General features: G+C 43.7%; 1 protein-coding gene across 1 annotated transcript in view; it reads left to right on the plus strand.

Annotated features, from left to right (window-relative positions):
- Positions 1-12745, plus strand: part of kmt2cb (lysine (K)-specific methyltransferase 2Cb) — a 252332-nt gene that overhangs the window by 229672 nt on the left and 9915 nt on the right. The window contains 8 exon segments of the mRNA XM_034182661.1: positions 2253-3902; positions 4086-4277; positions 6009-6173; positions 6342-6471; positions 7391-7538; positions 7703-7887; positions 8014-8147; positions 11724-12000. Coding sequence (XP_034038552.1) covers positions 2253-3902; positions 4086-4277; positions 6009-6173; positions 6342-6471; positions 7391-7538; positions 7703-7887; positions 8014-8147; positions 11724-12000 — 2881 coding nt within the window.

Here is a 12745-nt window from a genome sequence, read left to right on the forward strand (position 1 = left end):
CTGCTTCAGTTTGTTTTTGACTATTCTCAGCCTCACGCCGCCTGTAGGCTTCACTTGTCCACTTTAGTGCATTTTCTGACCCACACTTTTTTTTTTTCTTTGCATTTTTGCAGAGTCCTTAGCTTTCCTCTTTATATTTTCCACTAATTCTGTTGTTGCTTCTGGCTGTAATTTCCCTGAGAAATTGAACTGTTTTTGCCACATGCTTAAATGTTTAGATGACCCAGGATTATTTAACCTCCATATACCTAAAATCATTAGACTGTGGTTGTGTGTCATGTTTACTGTGAGAACAACAGCAGTTACCCATTTTAACTGTTCGTGGGGTTATCTCATAGGGACATCTAAACGAACAGGCTGTTGTTCTTTTTTCACTGTTTGGTCACCAATCAGTCTGAAAAGTGTCACCACTTCGACCTCTGAGAGGTGGGTGACCTTGCTTATGGCTTTTTTCCAGACTCGTAGGTTCACAAACAGGTGTGGTGCGTATAGAACGCGGTCTCACCTGCGATCACACTCTGTCACCGCTGAAGTCCATATGCCTTCACCCCGTTAGGCGCCGACCCGTTAGGGAGGAGACCCGTCCCCCCGGAAAAGGGTCTGCGGGAACTAGTCCTGACCGTAGCCACGGTCTTCCAACGGGTTCCTCCGTCACAGGCTGACCAACGTTCTGGTCTATTGGCATCCGGCTTTCGAAGGACCAAGATGTCAGTTGTATTCTGTAAAAAAAAAAAAAAAAAAAGCAACTTAGTTAACTAACACAAAGAATGATCACGCTAGAGACTGAATTTCATTTCCTGATCAGGGAGAGCCAGCATGACCCCTCGTCACTGTCCGTCAGTCAGCTCTGAAGGGCCTGCCCACTCAGCTCCTGAATTTATTTGCACACAGACATATTACAAAACAATATACAAGGCATAGCTGCGTTTCTTCAGTCAATTCATATCTGTATCACTTTGCACCTGGAAGGCGCCTTGTGGTCTTCTCAGACAGATAGTAATTGTTCTTCAAATTGAGACATTACAGTGCCAGCCTTGAACTACTGTACAGGCTGTGTTATTCTCTGCTCAAGGCCGAAATATTAATCTGTGTTCAGCAAAAACATAGCTGTAGCAAAGCAGTCTGCGCATTCATTAAGCAAAAGGACAAATGTTAGTTTTCTCATGGGAGCAGATGTAATGATTACTTCAACAGTTCAGTGTATATTTCTGCTTTGACAATGAGTGATTATTTAGAAGAATAATGGTGCATGAACTCTCACACATGCATATATGTATATATGGAAAATAGAGAACAGAATCAAAAACAAGATCAAAGGCAGTTCATCAAAGTAAAGACAAAGACATTAATATTTGATAATAATATTGACAATATATAGTAATATAACACTTACCGACATGACGTCTCCCATTTGCCCCATCTTCCCTTTTCCACTGGGAACCAAAAAAAAACTGCACTTTTCACCACTGCTTCGGTGATTGCACCCAAAAACAAAGCAGTACACCATTTTCCTGTGTGAAGTTATGCTATGTATGTATTGCGCAACGGGAGCGGCTGTCCCCATAAGTGGTCAAATCCTGCGATATCACATAGGGTTCAGACGAGGCAGCGCTGCCGTATTGCATGTTATGGAAACTTTTTGGTGCTGAAATTAGGTCTAATAAATAACTGAAAACGCAGCTTGAATTCATTGCTGTGATGTATGCAATAAACATAAGTGTCATTGTGTTAAATGGTTCTACACATCTTTGGCACATTTGAATATCGTCAAACGGGGACGTGTGTTTGGTGGTTTTATAGCTCTAGTGTCTTGCTCAAGCACAGTCTGTTAGTCGGCTACAATCTAAGATCACACTGACCCTTCAGGTAGTGGGTAACCTACCGTACAGCTGAGCTAGTGCGTAATGAGCACACGCTGTTCTGGTTGACGCAGATGTCTCATAAGTGCACACATTACTGTCGACTGTTTTCTGCTATATTTATTTCTTTGTCATTGACATTTTTCCAGAGACGTGTTTTATGGTCAGTATGTTGCTCTTACTGTATCCTAGCTTACGACGAGATGCAATTAAACTAATAATGGCAGATCACGAAGTACATTATAGGGTCTGTTGATTAAAGTGATTCTCACACCTGGTTAAGTTTGGTGGTGACCGTGTTATTCGTGTATTTAACCTCACAGTTTTTCCTCCCTTTTTTTTCTGTTTCATTTGTTCACTCACCTCTTTGTGATCTTCCACCGTATGTTTCAGATCCGTAAGCAGCAGAAGGAGCATGCTGAACTTATTGAGGAGTACCGAGTGAAACAACAACAAAATAATATGACGCCCATAATGCCTGGAATGCACCCAGTGCCGGTCCCTGCTGGCATAGTCTCTAGTGGACCACCTGCAGTCCAGCCTCCTATTAATCCAATTATGCAGATGCAGCTTCATCCAGGCCAGCCAACTGCACCTTCACGTATGCCTAGTGCACCACCTGGCTGGCATCCAGGTGCTCCTATGACAATGGGTAGCCCAAGAATGCCACCAATCATGGCGCAGCAGGTATCTGGGGGAAATCCAGGGCAGCCACATCAAATGCCAATGGGTAACCCAGCTCAACACTCACAAATCCCTGTGGACCCCCAAGCACCAGCAGCTCTACCTGGTGGAATGAAACCTATGCAGGCCAGTGGTGTGAAGTTTGATGACAACAACCCTTTCAGTGAGGGCTTCCAGGAGCGAGAGAGGAGGGAGAGATTAAGGGAGCAGCAGGAGAGACAGCGTGTGCAGCTGATGCAGGAAGTTGAGCGACAGAGAGCCTTGAAACATCGGATGGAAATGGAACAGCAGGGTATGATGGGGCCAGATGGAACCATAGCACCACTCTCTCAAATGCCTTTCTTTAATGCGGAACTGACACAGGACTTCATGCAGCCGCAGAGGCCTCCTGTACCACAGCAGCAACAGATGGGAGCTGTGTTTCCCCAGCAGCAAGGCATGCAGCCCAGTATGGGCTCACCACCCGGGACATTTATGCATCGCGACAGAAGGGCCGCAATAGGTAATGGAATGATACTCCCAGAAATGGGGTCTGGTTTGGGTCCTGATAATCCTGCCCTCCATCCATCCAACTTTTCCCAGGCTCAGCCCAGACCCCGTCACATCAATGGATCAGGGATGATGCTTCAGATGCATAATGAAGGATCGCAGTTTGGGAGTGACTCCGCCACACCACTTCCATCCAACTTTCCAGGCTCAGGTCAATCTTTAATCCAGTTGTACTCGAACATCATCCCAGATGAAAAGGGGAAAAAGAAGCGGAGCCGCAAAAAGAAGAAAGATGACGATGCAGATTCAGTCAAAACACCCTCAACTCCACACTCAGACCTTACAGCTCCTCTCACACCATGTGTTTCAGACACCTCCTCAACTCCAACCAGATCTGCCCATCTCTTGGGAGACCAGGATTTGTCCAGGTCACCCTTAATGGGATCTTCTACGCCAAGTCACTCGGAGCTGGAGAGGCAGCTTTCTGGAAGCCAAAGTGGACTGGCTGGTTTCTCATCAGATACAACAAGGACTCAGGCTCAGGAACACGACAGGATCCTCAACAACATTAAGCTGGAGCAGACCGATACCAGCGAGTGTCGCGGCCCTAAAGAAAGTACCATTCGCTCAGAAATGGGTTCAGTTAAAGAAGAGGGAAGTAAAGGGAGCACGTCTCCATTCCCTGCAGGCCAGAGTCCAAGCAAGGGAGATGGCGCTGGCAACGAGTTGTTGAAACACCTTCTGAAGAACAAGAGCGCACTTCCACAAGAGCTATCCCAACAGAGGTCAGAAGAAAGCCTGCGTTCAGAGGAAGAGGGGCCCCCAGACTGCAAGACCCTGCTCAGGCAAAGCTCCATGGACAGCAGTGGGGTGAGTGTTTGTGTTAGTCATTCAGATACATAGCGCTGTGGAACTGATGGAGGGCAGAGTTAAATTATGAGTCATAGCTGGCATTTTTTGGATGACTCACAATGTGTTTATGCCGCTCGTGTAACTCCAAATGTATCCAGGCTTTTTGTATTAAAGTAAGGCCGTCTTTCTCTTCATCTTCAGGCGTACTCTGACGCTATGCCTGACTGTCCGGGACCTCTGATCCCTGAGCAGGAGAAAAAGAAAGGGAGGATCAAAAGGACTCCAAAAAGTGGGGAGAAACCAGTCTCTCGCTATAAGAAAAGGAAGAAGGAAGGCGATGAGAGGCAGCTGATGCACAGTGGTCCTGACAGTGTAATGACCCAAATCAAACAGGTGAGCTGTTGGTGTCGTTACAGTATTATCGTGTCATCAGTTGCACATCTTTAAGAAAAGTATGGTTTGAAATGAGTGTATTTTCTTTCACATTTTAAGGGGAGCGGTGGGGGGGGTTCCCCATACATTCACGTATCACCAGCTTTACAGTTTAATCATGTGCTTTCTGGATGCCATCTTAGCATTATAGAAAATAACTGTGTTCTCTCTGTTTGCAGCATCATATTTAAACTAAATGAAGTCACATTTTGAAATGAAAAATTGCGCAGTATTAGAAGTGGATAAATATAATTTGGTTGCAGGACAAGAATAAATTAAATCCAAGTCAAAGTCTTGAATATTAACACAATATAATCAGTAGTTCTAAATACAGAACCATGTCACTGCAAAGCTTTAAAAATGTAGTATTATGATTTGGTGCTGCTGTATAAACACTGAATTAAAAAAAACACTTTTTCACTGCAGTGATCCTTTCAGTTGTCATTGATTTGTCAGTGATGTGATAGTTTATGGAACATTTTTATCATTATTTTTAACATTTTGCATTTGTAATACCTAGTTGGCTGTAAGTAGAGAGCTGAAAGAACAATAATGAAGAAAAAATGTGTATCACCAGATTTGAACCAAGAACGTTGTGGTTACATTAGGCTGGTTTCAAACTTTAAGCTTCTCATATGTTTTGTTCTATTTAATGAGTGACACCATGGCAATAATACAGAAAAACCCAAAACAACAACAACCGAACAAAGCTGTGTGTTCATTAAAAGCATTCATTAATAACTGGTAGCTTCTGGGCCTGTATCCATGAAGCAGCCTAAAGCTAAAAATAGCTCAGAGTGACGTTATTCTAAGAAAATCTTGGAAATTTTCAAATTCTTAGACATTTCTTACAATTTTCACTTGGTAAGATGAAATTTGCAAAGCACCTTAGGCCTTAATATAGCCCCTAAGGTGCCAAACCAGTACGAGTAGTGAGGAGGACTTTTATGAAGCCTAAGAGTGTCTTAAGCAGAGAAGATGGCAGAAAAGACAAAGAGGAAGCAGAAATGATGGATGACAGTGAGTCGGTAACACACTACTGGCTTGATCTACGTCATTATTTTATGTTAATTTTCTGTCGTAATGTATTTATAAATTGTTTAGTTCATGTTATTATATACACACTGTTAATATTAGCATTATTATTGTTATCTGTGTTATTCATGAACATGTCTGAACATGTTTTCATTAACATGTATAAACAGTATGGTCCTGTCTGAGAAAGAAACCTGTGAGAGAAGCCACCAGTACACTCAGACAACTCTGAAGGAGTTGTAGGGCTTCTGTGCATGTGAATGGAGAGGTGGTGCATCGTCTGTTGCATCACCAGTCACATGGAGTGGAACAGAGAAAGATTTTCTTTAAAGATGATGATGTGAAATTTCAGCTTTTAGTTTCCCAGAAGGCACATGTGGGAGTGGAGCCTAGATTTGATCAGTTTTCTTCTCACAAAGTCCTTCTCTGTTCCTTTCCACCATGAAGCTGCAACTAGTGATGCAACAGACAACCCTTCTTGCATGTTCGCTCAGTTTTTGCAAAGATTTGCTGCACAGCACTGTTTCTATTTCTTAATGATTCATGTACACGCACATTGTTTTTGAATCATATTTCACAATTTCCCTGTGATTGCTTTGTGCTGGGACGATCACTTCACATACATTGTCTGTCTGTTCTGTCTTTGTCCTGAAACAGCAGCTCACCCTTCTACCCCTTATGGAACCGCTGATTGGAATTAACTTTGCCCACTTTGCTCCTTATGGAAGCGGCCAGCTCAATGGTGAGAGCCTCCTGTCGGGTGCCTTCGGCAGCGCCTCCTTAGACGGAGTCTCTGATTACTACTCCCAGCTGGCTTACAAGGTGAGGTGTGTGTGTGTGTGTGTGTGTGTGTGTGTGTGTGTGTGTGTGTGTGTGTGTGTGTGTGTGTGTGTGTGTGTGTGTGTGTGTGTGTGTGTGTGTGTGTGTGTGTGTGTCTTAAAGTGCCTATAGCATTGTGTCCTGACATTGCTTTGGTCTTGAATCCCAAAGCAGAGTAACTTGAGCAACCCACCAACACCGCCGGCATCTCTTCCTCCCACCCCGCCACCTGTAAACCGGCAGAAAATGATCAATGGATTTGCCACAACAGAAGAGCTGGCCAGCAAAGCTGCTGCCATGGGTAAGCATGTAGGAAAATGTGACTTAATGTCATCTTGTCCTGTTAATGTCAGGTCGGATCGCAGCTGTCCCTTCTCACCCTGCACACAGTCTATTCAAACCACTCCCCACGGGCAGGAAGCTACGGTCCATCCGGACCAGAACCTCCCGCCATAAGAACAGTTTCTTCCCCTCTGCCGTTAGACTCATGAACTCCTCATAACTCAGTCACCTTAACCTTAACTCTGTCACTTTATCATTTTATCACTGGTCACTTTAGACAATGTACTTTGGTTTTAATTGCACTCCTCCCACTGCACTGTTTCTTTCTGTTTTTCTGTTGCACACAGCCTTTCATATTTCATATGTCATTTTTTTTATCTTATATTTTGTCTTATTTTGGCACATATTGTATATTTTATCTTAGCATTTTATATTGCTCTCTGTTTAATGTTGCACCATTATATCGAAGCAAATTCCTAGTCTGTGACTCTTGTTCATTGGCAATGGCAATAAACTTTTTCTGATTCTGATTCTGATCTTTATGAGTGCTCTTCGCTTGTGGACGCTTGTCTTCGGTTTGGTTGTTCCATAAATCTTTGTCAGGGTGAGGAGCTGACTTAAAAAAGTACACTATTTCCTTAAATGGTAAATTTCTGTAGCACTTTTCCATCAGCATCAGATGCTCAGTGCTTTACAATAATGCCTCACATTCACCCCGATGTGAGGGTGCTGCCACACAAGGCACCCACTACACACCGGGAGCAACTAGGGGATTAAGGACCTTGCCCAGGGGCCCTTAGTGATTTTGTGGTCAGGAGGGGATTCGAACCGAGGATCCACTGGTCTCAAGCCAAAAGCTTTAACCACTAGACCATCACCTCCCCCAATTTTTCTTCTGAATTTCTTACATGATGACCTTGAGCTTCTGTTTCATACAGTGTCCAGGGGCCTGGTCCCAAAACCACTGCATGTCCCATTCAGGACTGAGGAAGATCTTCTGGCCAGGGCCATCGCTCAGGGACCTAAAACTGTGGACGTTCCAGCTTCCCTCCCTACACCTCCACACAACAACCAGGAGGAGCTCAGGTAACAGATTATATAACAAACTTTTTTCTTCTAATTCTTCTCCTCTTGGACTCTTGCCAGTGTTGTGGCATTGTAATTTTATTTCAAGTTGTAATTCTCAAATTTGTGCACTATCATTTGAGACACTTTTTATCCCCCCACCTTTTCTTGCAAAACGGGAACAGTAACAGAGGGCAGGAACCTTGCAAGGACAGGGACACACCTGACAGTTTTGTTCCTTCCTCATCTCCTGAGAGCATGGTTGGGATGGAGATCAGTCGTTATCCAGACCTCTCTCTGGTGAAGGAAGAGCCGCTGTCCCCCTGCCTGTCTCCGGTCCTCCCCATGCTTCCGGCGCCCGATGGGAAAGGTAAATTTTCTTCAGTGTAATCGGCACATTTACAATATTTATTTCTTTGACTGTAATTCCAAATAAATGGTTGTTATAGGCATATTGTAAGCACGTCTATATTTTTCTTTCTTTGAAACCTCTAAGGGACAGAGGTTAAGCTGCAAGATATCAAGACGGAGCCTTCTGCCGTGTTTTTTGGCTCCCCCTTTGGCCCCATGTCTGAGTCCAAACAAGGGCTAGTGTCTGTAGCCATCACGCTGAGGCCATCTGCAGCGGAGGTCAGAGAGAATACATTCCTTCTGGTTTAACAAGTCCTGCGTAGATTTCAGTATAACTTTGAGTGATGTCACAGTTTTCAGTACTCATTACTTTAAATGTAAATCTGTACCTTTTAATGCTGTAGCGCCATGTTAAAAATGGTTGTAGAAAGATATTTCTCAACATTTGTGCTCTGATAAAACTCTTTACAAGCATTGTCACACTTGTGCAGGTATACAAAAACTTGATTCACTCAGATTTGCTCCTTCTGTCATGTAAAGTGGGTTAATTATAAGATTCGTAGGTTACAATCAAGGATGCCTGTTCAGTATGTATTTTGATGCATCCGTTTGTTCCTTCTATTTTTTTTTTTTTCCCCATATGGATACACCACATATCATCTACATTTATTATGAAGCCTGAGTCCCACACCCCTGCATTTGGGTTTGAAAGATTGTTTATTATCAGAACAAGAATCTGTAAAAATGGATTCTGATGGCTCTTGAACTAACCTTGTGCACCAAATGCTCTCATCACTAAACAATTCTAAGCTTAAATATAGTGACGTGTTCAGCTAATTTTACATCTCTCATTTACAGTTTAGCCAAAAAACAAACTGTTTGTGGTACCCAGATCGTATTACTCAGTGCAACAAACCTTAAAGGATTCAACAGTCATAAACCAGCAGTCACGTAGCAAGAATTCTGCCCATCCTCAACTGAAATTCAGGATTATGTAGACAATAATTTTATGGAACAGACAGAACAGGAAAAGAAGAGTATGTATAGCATGTCGAGTCCAAGACTCTTCCTAGAGCTGGCCACCCGTCAAAATTGAGCGATCATGGGGGGGGGCTTAGTCAGGGCTCCTTCACACATAGTGCGAATGTGGTCGAATTGTGCATGAAGCAGGAATCGTATGCAAAACGTGTAAAATTGTAGCTGCCTCCAACGCCTTGTACACATGTTGCTACAACTATTTGCGCACACCAGCAGCTGAAAGACAGAATGTGCGCTGTGAGAGCCCATCGAATCCTCTTGCGGCAGTTGTTGGCCAAATTCCAGCTGACACACACAAACATCTAACACCACCCGTTTGGCACTTAGAAAATGTGTGGCCATTCACACGATTACGAAAACAGTCAGCAGACGATCACTGTCGAGCTGGATGTGAAATTTGTCTAAGTGTCCACGACTGTGGAGTTGCAAAAAGCCACACACGTGGTGCATGTGTCTCGCACGTGTGTGCGTGTGTCGCACTCCTCCCACCACATCTGGTGTGCCAGCGGGGGAGCACACTTGCATAAAATGCTTATATGCATGTACAGATCTGATCACATGGGGGCCAGACAGCAAGGTCTGATCACACACAGCACGGGGCGAGGCCTGTCAGCTGATCACAGCACACTGACAGCTGGATGGCAGCTCAGTGCACGCATTAGAAACACAGACACTACCACCAGGACATGTATATAAATAATTACAACAATACCTACATATGCAATTACATAACAGATAAGGAAAATGAATGACCACATAAAACAGAGTGACACGTTGGCCTGGGTGCTGAACGGACAGGGGGTGTGTCTGCGCACAGCCGCGGCTGTAAAGATCTCTGCTCCTGGACATCTCAGCTTGAGAACACATTCTGTGTTTGGAAGGACAGGAACTTACAGCATTCCTCCATGAGACGTGTGTCTCTGCCTGCTGTCCTCACGTGGAAATATATAAAATATTTCTCGCCTTTGCGCCGGGCTGCAGCGGCCGCATACAGCGCACCTCCTCCATGTCTTTGTTGATTTCAGGCATTTTTCTGCACTCATTACAGACCAGTGATTGTAGCGCAGTGGTAAAGTTTCCGTCTGGTAATCAGAGCTTATGGGTTCAAATCCCTTGAGTGACTTTTTTTTTGTTTGTTTGTTTTTTACCATTTTTACCACGGTTATTTAACTGCAGGGTTCTGTTTTGCATCCACCTTTTATGTATTATTTATATCAGCCCAATGATATTCACTAATTATACAGCTGTTTTTTTATTTTATTGTATTCCACATCAGTGGCGCGATGTGGTGCAGCTGCTTGCACTGTTCCTGCTCGAAAGACACCATCGCTTACATAAACCGTTGCACCGGGATCATGCACGCCTGCCCATTGGTTCAGTGTTTTTGTGGTTCACTCATACGAGCTGTTTCGCCCTGAGTTATACTTATTCGTGCTATGTGTGAAGGTGCTCTCAGGAAGATGACCAAGAACCCAGTGGTCACTCTGTCAGAGCTCCAGCATTCCTCTGTGGAGAGAAGAGAACCTTCCAGAAAGACAACCATCTCTGCAGCAATTCACCAATCAGGCCTGTATGGTAGAGTGGCCAGACTGAAGCCACTCCTTAGTAAAAGGCACATGGCAGCCTGCCTGGAGTTTGCCAAAAGGCACCTGAAGGACTCTCAGGCCATAAGAAACAAAATTCTCTGGTCTGATGAGACGTAGATTGAACTCGTTGGTGTAAATGCCAGGCATCATGTATGGTGGAAACCAGGCATCATCCCTACAGTGAAGCATGGTGGTGGCAGCATCATGCTGTGGGGATGTTTATCAGCAGCAGGAACTGGTAGCCTAGTCAGGATTAAGTGAAAGATGAATGCAGCAATGTACAGAGACATCCTGGATGAAAACCTGCTCCATAGCACTCTTGACCTCACAGTGGAGCGACGGTTCATCTTTCAGCAGGAAATGACCTTAAGCACACAGCCATACCTGAATCTGATTTAACATCTCTGGAGAGATCTGAAAATGTCTGTGCACCAACACTCCCCATCCAACCTGATGGAGTTTGAGAAGTGCTGCAAAGAGGAATGGGCAAAACTGCCCAAAAATAGGTGCATCAAGCTTGTGGCATCATATTCAAGAAGACTTGAGGCTGTAATTGCTGCCAAAGGTACATGACCAAAGTATTGAGCAAAGGGTGTGAATACATATGTTCATGAATAAATTTGTAAAAATTAATTTAAAAAAAAACTTTTCATGTTGTTATTATGGGGTGTTGTGAATTTTGAGGGAAAAGTGAATTTACTCCATTTTGAAATAATGCTATAACAAAATGTGGAAAAAGTAAAGCTCTGTGAATACTTTCCGTACCTACCGTATGACCTGGTAAACTGAGACATAATGCATGAAATTGATCTTGAGTTTTAGCTTCTAGGTGCAGTGAAAATTGAGCCCACAGTGAGTAAAAATGTGACTGGAGCAAAAACAGACCTCTTTAGTCAACATTTTGTTTGACTTACAATTTGTATTTTGTTACTGCACTCTTTCTCAATGTTACAAAACCAATGGTAGTTAATATAGTAAGTATAATAAGTAAATAAGTACATCCAGCAAATTTTGTGACATTAATAGATCATGCGGAAAATGGATCAGCCATTTTTCTAACCAACCTTGAATGAAAATTACATTAAAAGCATTGCATTATAATCACAAATGTATCAACTGACGGCATCAGCTGTTGTTTTTACTGTAAAATAGAATTTCATGTCCCTTCTCCACCATCTGTGAGATTTTTTTGAAGCACTTGAGTGTTTTATTTATTTTCCTCTCTTCTCAGAACATCACAGGAGTAGTTGCAGCCATTTCAGATCTTCTTTGTGTGAAGATCCCCAGCAGCTATGAGGTCAGCAGCACTCCTGACAGGGGACCCCCATCTATGCTGGGTGGTCCACAAATGGGCCTTCATGCTGCAGAGCATCGCTCTCCCATGCGCCACCACGGAGATGCTGGATTCCAGGGTCGTCCGGGACAACTGATGCGGCCCAGTGGAGTGCAGGGAATGATGTTGCAACAGCAGCAGACACATCATTTTCGTTTCCATCCCAACAGCCCAGGTGAGGAAGTGAACATTTATGAACATATTTTGTTGTCTTTTATTCTCTAACACAGATTGATTTTAACAAGGCAACTCGTGGCTGAGCATCCTCCACCATCTTTCAGAAGAACTTACACGGATTTCTGCTATTCGCATGTTGATGGCAGACAAACAGTCATGTCGGTTGTCAATGCAAAATTCTTATCCGCATTGGCAGAATGTAGGTGACAGCTTAGGGTGCAGTCATTATTTAGTGTTAATTTTCCAGACAATTTATTTCATTATAACAGAATTTTAGCATTTTGCAGAGCATTATATTAAAATAGGGAGCTCAGTGGATTAGTGGTTAGCACTGTTGCCTCTCAGTAAGAAGGTTTTGGGTTGGATTCCCACCTGTGGCCTTTTTGTGGAGTTTGCATGTTCTCCCCGTGTTTGCATGGGTTACCTCCGGGTGCTCTGGCTTCCTCCCACATCCAAAGACATGCAGGTTAGGTGGATTGGAAACTTTAAATTGTCTGTAGGTGTGAGTGTGTTTGTTTGTCTTTATGGTTCCTTGTGACAGACTGTCCAAGGTGTACCCCACCTCACGCCCCATGACTGCTAGGATAGGCTCCAGCTCCCAATGACCTTTAATTGGACTAAGCAGTTGAAGCTGAGTGTGTTGTGGCCCGTCTTACGTTAACATCCAGAAGATTTCTTGTAAACCACTGTTGGTCATAGCATCTGAGCCCTTGAATTTCTACCCCTCAGGGGTTGAAATTCTG

Source organism: Thalassophryne amazonica, chromosome 12 (assembly GCF_902500255.1).
Source record: "Thalassophryne amazonica chromosome 12, fThaAma1.1, whole genome shotgun sequence".
Lineage (NCBI taxonomy): Eukaryota > Metazoa > Chordata > Actinopteri > Batrachoidiformes > Batrachoididae > Thalassophryne > Thalassophryne amazonica.